The following is a 16288-nucleotide window of genomic DNA, read 5'->3' as shown; positions in this document are numbered from 1 at the left end:
ATCATGGAGATTCAGATTTTGAAAAAAGCTTAAATATCTAATTTGACAAAGTGCAGCAAATTCAATGCTGTATTATAAAAACAGCACAGGGTGCTGATTCACTTGATTGCCTTTTTTTTGCCATGTTTCAACATTATGTCAAAGTTAGTAGACTATTCTTATGATGGCTCAATGCCTGTTATCTCCAACTCTGGAGACAACATCCTTTTCAATAATTCTGAGAAAATGTTCTTTTTGGGCTCCACGAGTTCTTCAGGATAACTTAAAAAGACAGTGCTGTACTGAGCCACGCAGACTTGGAAGGCTACAGGTTTCATTGCTGGTCTGAACTGAGCTCTCAGCTCGAGTAGAGCAGCCACTGGCTGTAACACTCAAGGGGCCATGTTAAAAAAGAAGTCCAAATGATTAACCTAGATCTCTAGGTATTACCCTCACTCTTCTTTCCCCATGCACCTCCACATAGATAAATATCTAATGAACATCGTTCTAGTCTTCCAGGAGATGAACGGCAAGTTAGATGAAGCACACTTGAAACTTCATGTCAGCAAGAATTGTCATCACAAGGGGAAGGGACAGCAGTTTTTCTGTTAAAAAGCAAAACATTCGTCTTGACCTCTCACTCGTGAAGGAGCTGCCTGGTAGACTTTGCCTCCAATGTTTTGAAACAATTAAAAGGTTAGAAAAGGTTATTTTATACATGACTGTTTACACATTCTTATGCACGTGCCATGGTTCCATTAGTTTTCAACAATTAATTGTTTTGCACTTCACCTGACTCTCCAGTCTCTAACTTAGACAATAAGAAATACCGACTCCTAAAGCAATCCATTGAGCAGCGCCTTAAGTCACAAGGTACACCATAGAAAGTTATTCATCAGTACTTCTGAAGGTACTCTCTCCACTAGCTGCTAAAACAAAATCCCTCAAAATACTAAGCAAAAACTAATTATCAATTATAACGCAAACGTATTGTGCAGACTGTGTAAATGACACTGGTGATGAGTTCATACACTGGCCTATCTTTCTTTTCTGAATTGACGACACAGGAAGAGTGGTAATACCCTTCCAACCAAATCTCCTGAAATTCTCTGACCACTTCTGATGGGATCTGAAGCATTAACTTCCTTTCTCTCTCACACATTCTCCACAGACGCTGCTTAACTGCAGAGTGCTTTTGTTTCTTTGTGCCCAAATAAAATCAGTAAGATCAAAGACAGTGATGTGACATCAACCATTGAGCAGGTATGGCTTCATTGTCACAAATACACGCGAACACTCTCACCTCACAATGCAGGGTCGCAACAATAAAAGTCAAATAATAATAATAATATCACAGAGGACCACTAAATCTAGTGACCTAGATTCGAATCAGTATCCGAGACAGAGGGAAGTCAGTGGTGCACAGGTGAACTCACTGACCCGTGATCCAGAAGCCCAGCATTAATGCATAGAAGACATGGGTTTAAAATTCCAACACAACAGCCAATTTACCAGTAACGGTGACCAAGAGTCTGTTATCAATTGTTGTTAAACTCCATCTGGTTCATTCATGCCCATTAGGGGAAATATGCTTTCCTTACCAAGCTTGTGACTACTGTGGATCTGGAGTCTCATGTAATGTGTTTCATTCTTAACTGCCCTCGGAAATGACTGAACAAGCCACTTAGTTCAAGGGAAAGCATGGATGAAATGTCAGGATAACATGAAAATGTCCTTCTTTCACCTCGTTAAAAGCGATGTTCCACAGAAGAGAATTATTAATTGCCGCAAGTGAAAGAATGTAAACACTCCCAATTAAAAGGAACCATTGTTGCACCCCCACCCCCTACAGTTATGGCAATCCAAAGTTACTCCTTCAGAATTAGAATTACTTTATTGTCACATGTACTCATGAGAGTACAGTGAAAAGTACACTTCTTCCAGGTGAATTGCAATGGCTTACAAAGTTATAGGAGGCACTCCTGCACCCTCATCCTGCTCAACTAAATGACCTTATTCTGCGTAGCAAAGGGAGTGCCCCAGTTGGGGTTGGATAAGAATGGTAAGGGGAGGCCAGAAACACAGAAATGGTTGGATTGCAATTGAAAAACGGCAGTGTGTTTGGATAGCACAGGGTTCAACCATCGCTGTCCATCCAGAGTGTATGTTGTTTTGTGTGAAGCTAAACAATAAACAATCTGTTGACCGTATCAGCGGGCACCACAGACAAACATTTTAGTAGGGAGGACAATCTGAATTGGTGGTGATGGGTTACACAACTGCCACTGGTTTGAGTGGCCAGCTATAGGTTAGGCAGGGGAGTATAACATGGCCGTATCAAGTCAACTTTCTTGGCGTGTGTTTACTGGGGCAGTGTAAAAGGGAACTTTATTCTATACATGATCCATGCTGAAAGTGCATGATGCAACAAAGGGTGGGTGTATATGTGGTGGTGGCGGTGAAGAGGGGATAGCATTTGCTCTGCATCCAACCAGTGTGCCCTTGCCCTGATAGTGTTTGATTTCAAAAGGGTTACCTTGCTAACAGCCAGTCAAGTAGCAAATGTGGGGAGAGGTAGTACAAATGGAGCTCCTGGCAAGGTCCAAGAATCTACTTGTGGGCAGGAGGAGCGAATAGATCAGCAAGGGGTCTTGCAGGGTTTAACCCCTAGCTAGAACCCTGACCCTACAATTAACACAAAGTAACATTGCCTATATCAACTCAGCATAGCCACGACAGACCTACCAAGCCATATTAATTACAAAGAAAAGGTTATATACAGAGCCCACCCACGACAGTGTTAATAACCCATTATTGTCTCATTCTGGAATGTAGCCCTTTTTAAAGGGGCAGGCCATAACTTGCCCTTTACATACCTGAGGTTGTTTTGGTAGACGTTGAAGAAACCAGTCCTGTGAGGTTCATTACTCCTGCCGGCGCAATGATGAATTGCGGTGTGGCGACAGCGACCGAATTTGTCCTCTCTGGATTTGTGTTCACTTGATTCTGCATAGCTTCCTGTGAAGAACACGAGCGAACCTGTTACGTGGGGTACGCTACGGTGTGCTCAGAGTTAACACCTTCAGGGTGGCAAATTGAGGAGCTAGAAATCCAGGATTCAGGTAATCAGCAGCATCTTAGAAGGCTGGAGCGTACATTGCTTCAATGTCAAAAAACAGCAGCTGACAGGCAGCTCCACGCTGTGGGGCTGGCAAGTGCCAGGAATCTAAAATATCTCAGTGAAGCATTAGTCCATGCCCTTCTAGAGGCAAAGCGTTTCATAGAGTACCTCGGATGGATATCAGTTGGTTCACCTTTGAGAACTTACATAATACTAGAGCAGAGCAGAGAAAGCTTGATATGCCAAGATCCTGGAAATGCTGTACACTGACGTGGGATCTATCCATTCTCAGGGTCAACATCATTCACCTTATTGTGAAGGATACACAGTATTTGCAACATAAACAGGCCATTCAGCCCATCTCATTCATTACAGCATTGATACTCCACATGAGCCTCCTACCGGCCTTCCTCAGTCACTGCATCAGCATATCCTCTACTCCCTTTCCCCTTATTTATCTTTCCCTTAGAAACAGCTACACTATTCCTCCAAGCTTGTGATTTCAACATTCTCAGCAAAATCTAGAGAAAAGGGTTTTTCTCCGAATTTCACATACTTGAGCTCCCAGCTTTGGTCTTCCATCTTCCCTTGATGAGATCACCCCTCAGCTCTCTAAAAGGACTTGAGAGTGGCACTGTGGCTCAGTGGTTAGCAATCCTGCCTCTCAGCACCAGGAACTTGCGTTCGATTTCAGCCTCGGGTGACCATTTGTGCGGAGTCTGCACATTCTCCCCCCACAGGTCTGTGTGGGTTTCCTCCCACAGTCCAAAAGATGTGCAGGTTAGGGTGGATTGACCATGGCCCATACTGTCCAGGGATATGCAGGATAGGTGGATTAGCCATTGGAAGTGCAGGATTACAGGCATAGGGTACGGGCTGGGTCTGGGTGGGATGCTCTTCAGAAGGTCAGAGTGGACTCGAGAGGGTCGAATGGTCTGCTCCCACACTGTACAAATTCTTTGATTACTTCATGATGCTTAGTATCTGCAATCATGAACATGTTTCAAAGTCCATGGGGTCATCCAGACCAAAACACCCAATCATCTTCCGACTCTAACACCAAATCCTAACACTGCTTGAACAATTTGTGCATCCTGGCCTTAGCCTTACTCGTGATAACCTGTTCCAAGCGCTCATGTGCTGGGTTCAGTTTCAGAAATATGGGTGAGCCTTTCTTGGCAGCTTAAGTACAAGCATAGTGAGCACTAGCAGGCGGTACAACCCAAATTCTTTATAAGATAACCACTGATAAAAGCAGTGTTGATGGCCCTCTCATTCTGGTCTCCACCCAAATGGAGACAGCTTCTCTTCATCTCAACAACACAGCCTTTCGATATAGATCTCTATCAAGTTACTCAGTCTTCTCTTTTCTAGGGAAAAGAGCCCCAGCCTGTACAGATTTTCCTCAATAGGTAAGAATAATTTTGTAACAGCTGAGCTTCAAGACACTTTAGCGTTGACATGCACTCTTAGGGTAATTTTTCATTGAATCCATACAGTTATTAACTAGCTACCAAAGTTAACTGGTTTGGCATAGAAATCTGGATGATGTTAGCAAGTGCACAGATGGGCAGCAGATGTTAAGGCACTGCATCTCAGCAAGTAGACATAATGCTGTGGCAATGAGAGACGACAGGATTCACTTTGAGTTACTTTAGAAAATGGGCTTACTGAGCACTAGCGCAACATTTCAGTTAGCTGGGTTTACGGAGAACCTCCAGGCGGATGACGTTCACTGTTTAAAATAACGGACAGTCTGAAAACTGCAGTCTTTCTAATGAACTTCATTAAGCTCCCACAGTCATGTCAAACAAGGTTACCTGCAAACAAATTTTGACAGATCTGATTCTTGCCAGTGTTCATGGATAATTCAGAACCAATATGGTAAAGCAAAGCTGCACGGCAGAAGCCAGTTGGGCAAATACGCAGGAGATTACCAGCAGGAAACCATCACAGTAACAGTAAAGTAGTAAAAGTGGACATTGCTCAATACCTACAAACCCTGTACCCAACCAACAGGATTATTAAAAATTTTTGTGAATATTCTCACCCAACCTCCTGTGGTCAAACATCCAGTTGTATTTTCAAGTCAACGTTAAACAATGGCATTGCCTAATTATGAAAATGATTCAAAAGGAAACCGGGCACATGAACCATTTATTATGAAGTACATACTACTGATGTTTAGACCTGCCTCGCAAATAGCCACAATTTCCCATCTTTTATAAAGGCATACAGCATGGATTGTAGGGACCAACTCTTTCTGGGGGTCAATTCTTTGGGGCATCAGCAGCTCCCATACCACTTGCCATTACTGAAAAAGGCTCACCCATTCTTCCTGGACATATTATTCAGAAAGAGCAGCCACATTACCTGCCCCAAAGATATCTAAGCCGACCTTGATTTCCCAGCTAGTATCACCTCCTGGTTTAGCTATATGATAAAATTAGGTGCAAGGGCTGTGGCTAATTTTCTTCACAGCCAACATGGGCGAAGCCATTATGGTACTCAAATCACCACGCTTGCAGAGCAAATTACTTTTTGTCTGTTTATCATGCACTCTAAAATGCCTTAGAGGGTCTCGAGGGCATGAAAGGTGCTATAAGAAATGAAGTTTTTTTTCCTGCTTTGACCCAATATTACATGTCAAAGATACTGCATTCTCTTTCTTTCTCTTCCATCTGCAAACTCTCCCAGTAAACTGAAGCAACGCTTTCCAAATTGACCAAAACTCACTCACATCATACTTAAACCTGGGCCTTCCAAATTTCTCTCTACATACCTGCAATATTCCCACCAATTCAGGGTTGTGCTTGTCAAGGGCGATGTCAAATGCATTTTTGTCAAATTTGCTCAAAGCATGAACGTCTGCTCCATATTTTAACAAAATCTCCACCACCTCACGATGGTCATGCTCCACTGCCCAATGCAGAGCAGTCATCTTCAGCATGTCCTTAGCATTTATATCCGCGTTGTTCTACATTGGGAAGAAAAAAAAAGGTATTTTTATAGGAGTCATTGAGCCAGCCTACATTCACACACATCTGAGACAAAGTGACCACTAGTGAGAGAGAGAGAGAGACAAGAGGAGGCTATACATCCTCTCAAGTCTGTTCTGCCATTCACTTAGATCATGGTTTATCGGCATCTAAATTCCATTTCCTCATCTTTGTTTAATATTTAACAAAATCCACCCATCTCAAACCGAGGGAATTAAAATTCCCTCAGCATCCACAGCTTCTGAGGCCACAAGTTCCAGATTTACGTCACCGCCTTTTGTATACAAACATGCTCTCTGATTTCACTCCAAATGGCTTAGCTCTAGTTTTTAAGATCATGCCCTCTTGTTTTGCCCACCAAAGGAAAGAGTTTTTCTGGTATCTACCCTATCAAATTTTAAATATCTTAATTAAATCACCTTAAACCTCCTAAACTGAATACAGGCCATGTTTGCAGAACCAGATTTCACAACGTAATCCTTTATTTGATTTAATTTAATTTATGATTGCCACATGTACTGAGATACAGTGAAAAGTATTGTTTTGCATGCTATCCAGGCAAATCATATCTTATGTAACTACATGCAGAATATAGTGTTACAGCTACAGAGAAGGTGCAGAGAAAAGTTCAATTGTAGCAGATGAGAGGTCAGTTCATAAGTCAAATAACAGCAGAGAAGAAGCTGTTCTCGAATTTGTTGAAAAGCATTTTCAAACTTTTGTATCTTCTGCCCAATGGTGGTGGGTGGAAGAGAGTATAACCAGGGTAGGAGGGGTCTTTGATTATGTTGGCTGCTTTCCCGAGGCAGTGGGAAGTATAGACAGAGTCAATGGATGGAAGGCTGGTTTGTGTGATGGACTGGGCTAAGTTCACAACTCTCTGTAGTTTCTTGCAATCTTGGGCACAGCAGTCATCATACCAAGTTGTGACGCATCCAGATAAAATGCTTTCTATGCTGCATCCATGAAAAATTGCTAAGAATGCATGAGACATTTTTCCTGAGATTCAGTGCCCAAAGCTAACTGCAGTACTCCAAATGCTGTCCAAACAAGCGTCCATATAACTTACTCACGCTTACATGTCAACATGTGCAATCCACGTAAAAACCATTAAATTATTCACCTTTTCCATGACTTTCTGCACCAATCCATTAGTTTCTCACATTCTGCTCCTTTCCTGATCCTATTCTCCCACCTGTAAGCTCATGCTCACATTTATCTTTCTCAGATCCAAAATGCTTGATGCCCACACTACCCAGTGCTGAACTTCAGACCAGCACACACAAACAGCATCTTTCAAATTTAACCTTGTGACAGTACAGCACATTTCCATACGTTGAAGAGGGACAGGATGGGCTACAAAAGTAACTATCACTACTGCTTTTCCACGTATCCATCAATAAGACTTCTCAGCTTCTCTGATGCTTCATTCCTGCAAACAGCACAGAAACAATTCAATTAGCCAAAAAAGATTAATGCTGGTTTTGCTGCTCCACACCAGCCTCCAGTTATCTTTCCTCATTTAACTTCATCAGCTTCCTCTCTCAATGTAACTCTTATTCATCTTGACCACTCCCCACGGGAGGAAATCCCGTTTCTCCCCCAACTCTCTGGGTGAAGAGGTTTGTCCCCAGTTCCCAATTGGATTGTTCAGAAACTGTCTTCTACTGCTGACCTGTGCTTTTAAAAAGCTTAACCCAGTTTTCTAATCAATTTGTTCAGAGATATTATTACACATCTCTGGAGCAGGTGGAAATTGAACACAGGTCTCTCAGTCCAGGGCCGTCTGACCCATACCTTTGGTCTCTCCCCGCAAACAGAAACAGCTGCTTTGCATCAATTCTATCAAGCTCTTTCATACGTTTAAAGACCTCAATGGAGTCAGTCAATCTCTCTTCTTCCTAACAAAAGGAAAAGGACCCAACTCATGTTTAATCTTCCCTGATAGGCATAACTTTTCAGTTGTAGCATTACTGTATTCCAGTAAACCTTTTCTTGCATCTTCTCCAGCATCTCTAAAACTGTTTAGATAACTAGAAGTCTGATCCACTCATGCCTCAACACACATTTATGGCAACTTCTCTATTTTTCAATTCCATGCCTCTAGAATTGAACCCGTTCGTTCAGCTTTCTGTTAATGGCCTCATTAACTTGCTATTTTATAGTGATATAGAGTACTCTGGACAAAATGTAACCTGCTGGACAGTGACCCAACTGTGAATATCTTTAGGACAGATGTCAGAGGTAGGTTCTTTACTCAGAGAGTAGTAAGGGCGTGGAATGCCCTGTCTGCAACAGTAGTAGACTCGCCAACTTTAAGGGCATATAAATGGTCATTGGATAAACATATGGATGATAATGGAATAGTGTAGGTTAGATGGGCTTCAGATTGGTTTCACAGGTCGGCGCAACATCGAGGGCCGAAGGGCCTGTACTGCGCTGTAATGTTCTATGTTCCATTAGCGTCTCTCTTCTCTTGACTTCGCCTTGGTGATCCTCTATTCTGTGTGGAAGCATCCAGTTTGGATTGGAGAAAGGAAAATTGGTACAGCTGAGAATCAAACAGCTGTGGAGGAGCATGTAGGTCTGTCGGATGCTGACTGACCAGCAGTGAAATGCTGACACTTGCAGCTTTTAGTCAAAAACTTTGATCTTAGTTTTTTTTAAAATATAAAGCAGGGAGGGAATGTGGTTCCCAATGGACAAATCTCTACTGAAACCTTACCCTGATCAAGAGTTCCACAATGTTTGCATGGCCCTCAGCTGCTGCCATGTGTAGTGGCGTCCTGTCAACTTTGGTTCGGGCATCCCGACTAACTCCAGCCCGGAGGAGGACTTCTGCTGTTGAATAATGACCGTACTGTGCTGCAAGGTGAAGAGGAGATGTGCCCAGCTAGGGAGAAGGAGAATGATACATCAAATTCTATTACAGTAAGACTTGCCTAGAGATAAATGGTGCAACCTGGTGGCATCTGCCTCAGAAAGATGCAGGATTGAATTGATGAAAATACTTTGCTACGCGAGAATTCTCATGCTTAAAAAGCTACACTTTGTCCCTTCTGCTCTTTCAGCTGTTGCTGGGAAGCAGTTCACAAGCACCTAGTCAACCTTTCGTTTTTCAAGGATAACCCTTAACAGTGGCCATTCTTGGATGACCATCAATAGCTTGCTCAGCTGTGAAGGATACCACAGCAATACATGGCCGTAATCTCACCTGATAGAATTTCTGGTTAGGACATGGACATTGCTGGCAGGACCAAATTTACTTCCCATCTTTAAAAGGGAACATTTTCATGCTGGCAAGCTGTGATTAGTGCAGTCCCATAAAAATTAGTGATTAGACTGCAGCTATTTATGATTGTTATAAAATGATTTAGATGAAGAGACAGAGAATAATGTATCTATATTTGCTAATGATACAAAGGTGGTTGCATGGGCCAGCGTTTGCATAGGTGGAGGGAGTGGTCATTTGCACACGCTTTCCATGTTTTTGTAAATATTCCTGACTATATTAGCTACAATGGCTGTATAATTGTTGTATATACATTTATGAAAGGGAATTATTGAATTAAAGGAGGAGTGGTGTTATGTATATAGTTGGGGATGCATGCTACTTCTAAAATAGTGGGTCTGGTGACCCAGAGCAGGAGCTGTGGCTCAGGCAGTGAGCTGTAAAGACGTGTAATAAATTACTCGCGGTTCAAGTTCTACAGGCCTACCCCATGGTCTTTTATAATTTATGAACTGACCTAAACATAACACCATCTCTACTTACATTCAAACTGAAATGGGTCTAGCAAGCCACTCAGAGGGTCGTGAAGAGTCAATCACATTACTGTGGATCTGGAGTCACATGCAGGGTAAGAATAGCAGTTCAGAACCCACTGTGAATTAATTTGCTCTGTTTTGTGGACTGGTACCTGAAGAACCCACTATGAAAGCAAGCAGACTTATTTTGTGAAACTCCAAAAGGTTCATTCATGTCCTGCAGGTAAGGAAGAAGATTTGCCGTATCTGCTGGCTCTGGCTGATACCCAACTCCAGATTATAACTACGTGTTTCTGTTATGACATAAAAGTGGGAGCTGGGGTAAACTATTCAAGGACTTTCAACAGAAATGAAGCAAATCTCAGGAATTCAAGACCAGGCCCAAACCTACACTACCTGTGGCTTACACGTACACTTGGCAAACGTAGCAGCTACAGGAGTGTGAAACATAGGCAGACAGTGGTGTAGTTGCGAAACACTGGACTGGCAATCCAGACACCGAGGGGAATGTTCAAGGGACAGGGGACAGGCATCATCCTCCGACACTTCCGCCATCTGCAATCCGACCCCATCACCAAAGACATTTTTCCCTCCCCACCCTTATCTGCTTTCCGGAGGGACCACTCTCTCTGACTCCCTTGTCCACTCCACGCTCCCCTCCAGCCCCACCACACCCAGCACTTTTCCCTGCAACCGCTGGAAGTGCTACACCTCCCCCCTCACCCCCATCCCAGGCCCCAAGAAGACTTTCCACATCAAGCAGATGTTCACCTGCACATCTGCTAATGTGGTATACTGCATCCGCTGTTCCTGTTGTGGCCTCCTCTACATCGGGGAAACCAAGCGGAGGCTTGGGGACCGCTCTGCAGAACACCTACGCTTGGTTCGCAGTAAACAACTGCACCTCCCAGTCACGAACCATTTCAACTCCCGCTCCCATTCCTCAGACAACATGTCCATCCTGGGCCTCCTGCAGTGCTACAATGATGCTACCCGAAGATTGCAGGAACAGCAACTCATATTCCGCTTGGGAACCCTGCAGCCCAATGGTATCAATGTGGACTTCACAAGCTTCAAAATCTCCCCTCCCCCTACCGCATCCCAAAACCAGCCCAGCTCGTCCCTGCCTCCGTAACCTGTCCTTCCTCCCACCTATCCCCTCCTCCCACCTCAAGCCCCACCCCCATCTCCTACCTACTAACCTCATCTCGCCCCCTTGACCTGTCCGTCCTCCCTGGACTGACCTATCTCCTCCCTACCTCCCCACCTACACTCACCTTTACTGGCTCCATCCCCACCTCTTTGACCTGTCTGTCTCCTCTCCACCATCCATCTTCTATCCGCCTTCCCCTCTCTCCCTATTTATTTCAGAACCCCCTTCCCCTTCCCTACTTCTGAAGAAGGGTCTAGGCCTGAAACGACAGCCTTCCTGCTCCTCTGATGCTGCTTGGCCTGCTGTGTTCATCCAGCTCTACACCTTGTTATTTCTGGGGTTCAAATTCTACCATGGCAACTGGTGGAATTTAGTTAAAATTCAATTTCTTAACATAATAGTTTTTGCTAGTGTTCTGCTATATTTCATACTTAAATTAACCACTACCTTACCGCTGGATGCCACATCCCTCCTCTTGCATCCCAGCACAAGGAAGCATTATTATTAGTCCAGAACAAATCCAATACTGTGGCTTCTTGCAGCTTCTCTTGCAGACTGTTTAAGAGGAAATTCTTGAAGAACAACTATCTCAGACTATCCCAGACTATCCCATATTCAAGTTTTGACCTGTGTCAGGTAGATTAAATCCCCCCCAGTGATTACAACTAAGGCTTTAGCAATGACTCTTTACTTGTTCTCCCAGACCATTGCCCTGGAATGCAATGCTGTTGTTACCTTTATCTCCCTTCCGGATTCATGAACATGACTCTACTCCAATTCCCATTCTTCTCTCTCATCAATGTACTAATGTTCCCTGACAGATGGTGCCACACCACCTTTTTCTTTCCTACACTCACACTCAAGAAGCTGATTTGCTGTCCATCCGACTTCCATCTGCTCCAGGTTCACCATTGCTTGTGATCCATCCAATTTGTTTAGTGTCTAAACCACAGCTCCTTCATAACTACTAGAATCCAAAGCCCCAGTCACTGATATCCAAGGGCTCCCAGAGTATCCTCTAGGAGTAAACATATTCCTTGCTGTATTACTGGTCTATAGCCAGATAGCTGTGTTAGGGACAAAAAACTGCAGATGCTGGAATCCAAGGTAGACAAACAGGAGGCTCTAAGAACACAGCAAGCCAGGCAGCATCTGAAAGAGAGGAGTGGTCAAAGTTTCGGGTATTACCCTTCTTCAGGGCTGGATGTGGGGGTAGGGGGAACTTCAGATAAAGTTGGGTCAGGGGGCGAAATAACGGAATGGTGGTAATAGGTGGACACTGATAGTAGGTACTGGTTGGTCGATGGGAGGATTGAATCCGGTTGGTGGCTGGAAGGGAGGATCAGAAGGTAGAATGGAAGGGAGGAGGTGGGACTGGAACGGGAGTCGGGGATGGGTGGGAAGGTTATTTGAAATTGGAGAACTCAACATTGAGTCCACTGGGCTGTAGAGTGCTCAGGGCGGAAGCTAAGGTGCTATTCTTCAAATTTGCGTTCCAAGTCGCTGTAAGACTGGAGGAGGCCAAGGATGGACATATCAGGGGTGGGGGGAGGTGTTGAAATGGGCAGGTGACTGTGAGGTTAGGTTAGCGTTATGGGTCAGGCAAAGATGCTCAGCGAAACAGTTACCTTGTCTTCGTTTGGTCGAGAAGACCACATTGGGAGCACCGGATGCAATAGACTAGATTGACAGAGGTGCAGGTGAAGTTCTGTCTTAATTGGAAGGACTGTTTAGGGCCCCGAATAGAAGTGAGAGAGGTGGCGTGTGGACAGGTGTTGCATCTTTTAACAGTTATAGGGGAAGGTACCAGGCTGGTTGGAGGATTGGTGGGTCGTGTGGTGCGAACTAAGGAGTGGCAAAGGGAATGGTCCTTGCGGAAGAAGGCAGATGATCCAGGTGGTAGGGTCTAATTGGAGTTGGCAGAAGTGCTTGACGATTATACATTGGATGCGGACGCTGGTGGGGGAAAAGTGAGGTCAAGGGGTCCCTATCTTCATTATGCTTGGGGAGGGGGGTGGTTAAGAGCTGTGGAGAGGGGAATGGGAGAGGCACGTTGGAGGGCAGTCTGGATGACTGGAAGTTTCCAACGAGGTGGAGGGTGTGGTTTGTGTCCTGGATGTAGGTGGGGAGTGCAACACTCCGCTCTCTCCTCATCAATCCCTGTTTCACTATCAAGCCCCCTGACAAAGGCAGGGCAGTGGAAGTCTGGAGGACAGACCTCTATGTCGCACAGGCCAAACACCAACTCTGCGACACCACTCCCTACCTCCCACGACCCTACCATGGCCCATCAAGCCACCATCTCCCACACTGTCCACGACCTCATCGATTCTGGTCATTTCCCCTCCACCACCTCCAGCCTTATAGACCCCCCAGCCCTGCACTGCCCAGTTCTACCTGCTTGCCAAGATCCACAAGTGCAACTACCCTGGCCGACTCATCGTCTCTGCAGGCTCCTGCCCCACCGAACTCATCTCTTCCTACCTTAACTTCATTCTCTCCCCCTTGGTCCACACACTCCCCACCAACATCCAGGACACAACCACACCCTCCACCCCTTTGGAAACTTCCAATTCCCTGGTCCCCACCACTTAATCTTTACTACGGACATTCAAGCCCCATAACATGTCTATACCCCACAAAGATGGCCTACAGGCCCTCAGTTTGTTCTTCTCCAACAGACCCAGCCAGTCCCTCTCCACCAATACCCTCCTTCACCTCGCCAAACTAGTCCTCACCCTCAATTCTTCCCACTTTCTCCAAATCCAGAGGGTTGCCATGGGCACTCGCATAGGCCCTAGCTACATCTGCCTGTTTGTCGGTTATGCAGAACAGTCCTTCTTCAGTAGGTACACCGGTACTGTTCCCCAACTCTTCTGCCACTATATCGATGACTGCATCAGTGCTGCAACCTGCACCTAGCCTGAACTGGAGTAGTTCAGTGACTTCGCTAACAACATCCACTTGCCCTCAAATTCACTTGGTCTACCTCAAGACACCTCTCTCCCATTTTTCCATTTCTGGCAACAGGTTACAGACCAACATTTACTATAAAACCACAGATTCCCATAACTACCTAGACTACACCTCTTCCCACCCTGTATCCTTCAAAAACTCAATTTTTTCCCAATTCCTCTGTCGCATCTGCTCCAACAAGGACACGTTCCACTTCCAAACATCCCAGAAGTCCACTTTTTTCAAACAATGCTTCCCCCCCACAACTGTTATCCAGACAGCCCTCCACCATGTGTCCTCCATTCCCCACTCCACAGGTCTTGAGCACACCCCCTCCTCCAAACATTATAAAGATAGAGTGCCCCTTGTCCTCACTTTCCACCCCATCAGCCTCCGCATCCAACGTATCATCCTTAAACACGTCCACCAACTGCAATTAGATCCACCACCGTGAATATCTTCTGCTCCCCACCCCTCTCTGCCCTCCGCAAGGATCATTCCTTTCACCACTGTGTAGTGTGTGCCACATTCCCCATTTATCACTCCAACACCTCCCACTCCTTCCACCCATCTCCCGACCCCATACTTTCCCCTGTAAACGTAAAAGATGCAACATCTGCCCACACACCACCTTCCTCACCTCCATTCAGGGCCCTAAACAGTCCTTCCAAGTAAGACAGAGCTTCATCTGCATCTCCTCCAACTTGGTCTATTGCATCCAGTGCTTCCGATGTGGTCTTCTCTATGTCAGTGAGACCAAACGTAGACTGAGTGACCATTTTGCTGAGCGTCTTCGCCCGATCCGTAACAGTCAACCTAACTTCCCGGTCACCACCCGTTTCAACACCCCCCACCCCCAACATGCCCATCCGTGGCCTCCTCCAGCGTCACAGTAACTCAGAATGCAAAATTTGAAGAACACCAACTTATCTTCTGCCTGGGCACACTACAACCTGGAGGACTCAACACTGGGTTCTCCAATTTCAAATAACCTTTCCAGCCCCACCTCCTCCCTTCCAGCTACCGACCACATTCATCCCTCCCATCAACCAATCAGGTCGTGCCTACTACCAGTGTTCACTTATCACCACCGTTTCACTAACCTCTCCTTTATCTGCAGCTCCCCCTACCCCCACATCCAGTCCTGAAGAAGGGTAATACCCGAAACTTTGACTTCTCCTTTCCTCCAGATGCTGCCTGACTTGCTGTGTTCTTCCAGACTCCTGTCTGTCTACCCCACATAGCTGTGGTGAGGTTTTAAAGCACCACTTTATCCTTCAGTGCATCTTGTGGATGGGCCACTTTCAGAATGCACAGCTCATGCTTAAAATACATCATATCTTTAAAAACTACTGCCTGATGTTCACCCCCAAAATGGCTCACTTACCCAATCTGTGGTGAAGGGAGCGCCATTTGCCATTAGTGTTCGCACCTCATCGTCCTGCCCTTTGCGAGCTGCCTCCAACAGCCTCTTCCCCAAATCCACCAGGGACATCTGGCCGATTCAAAAAGGACAAGAGGGGAAAAAAAACAGGTCAGACTGTAACTGAACCGCTAAAGCCTGAGGGATTGAAAACTTATTGCTCGCCAAGAAATACTGAAGATCAGAAGTGAAGCTCAGAACATACACTAGCAGTATTGCCTGCTTCAGCATGTTTTGTCTTCATCACAACTCAGGGGTTCAAGAATTATCCATGGTCTAGCAAGGCGGTGGAAAAGCACCTGATGATATGTAACACACCACATAATTTGGGAGGGTCACCAGTTTGATTCACAGCCTGTTCCGAATTACCCGACAGGCTGGATTGGGAGACAAAATGCTCATTGGTCTCATTGCCATTGGGCTATGGAAACAAGAATTAAATTTTAGGTTTCCCACTGCTAATAGTTTATCAAGGAATCATGCCCATCACCCAAGTGGGCATAAAAGTGCATATACAGGCAAGAACAACACGCCTTCACTGCATTCTGAAGAAGGGTCACTTGACCCAAAACGTTAACTCCGATTTCTCTTCACAGATGCTGCCAGACGTGCTGAGCTTTTCCAGCAATTTCTGTTTTTGTTTCTGATTTATAGCATTCTTAGTTCTTTCCGTTTTTAGGCCTTCACTGAGCACATGGTCGAACAGTTTCTCACTCTCAAATATCAACTAACACGTTAGAATAGTCATTTGGGTAAGGCAAATGCAGAGGCACCAGCATCTCTGGATCTTTAACCCTGCAGAGATAACAGCCTTCTGAAGAGACAGGTGGGAAAGGGAGAAAACTCATATCAGTGACAACAGGCCTCTTCACAGGGTCTAGAGTCAGCTC

General features: G+C 45.2%; 1 protein-coding gene across 2 annotated transcripts in view; it reads right to left on the bottom strand.

The window, feature by feature from the left end:
- LOC109923845 (GA-binding protein subunit beta-1-like) overlaps positions 1-15470 on the bottom strand; it is a 30089-nt gene extending 14619 nt beyond the window's left edge. For both annotated transcript variants that reach the window (XM_048620402.1, XM_048620403.1), the window contains exons 1-4: positions 15363-15470; positions 8825-8992; positions 5883-6077; positions 2856-2997 (exon numbers count right to left, since the gene is read on the bottom strand). In XM_048620402.1, coding sequence (XP_048476359.1) covers positions 2856-2997; positions 5883-6077; positions 8825-8992; positions 15363-15470 — 613 coding nt within the window. The remainder of the gene's footprint in view (positions 1-2855; positions 2998-5882; positions 6078-8824; positions 8993-15362) is intronic.
- Positions 15471-16288: the final 818 nt, after the last annotated feature.

This window comes from Rhincodon typus, chromosome 46, assembly GCF_021869965.1.
Source record: "Rhincodon typus isolate 14 chromosome 46, sRhiTyp1.1, whole genome shotgun sequence".
In the NCBI taxonomy this organism is placed as follows: Eukaryota; Metazoa; Chordata; class Chondrichthyes; order Orectolobiformes; family Rhincodontidae; genus Rhincodon; species Rhincodon typus.
This window is presented reverse-complemented; position numbering and strand designations above follow the sequence as displayed.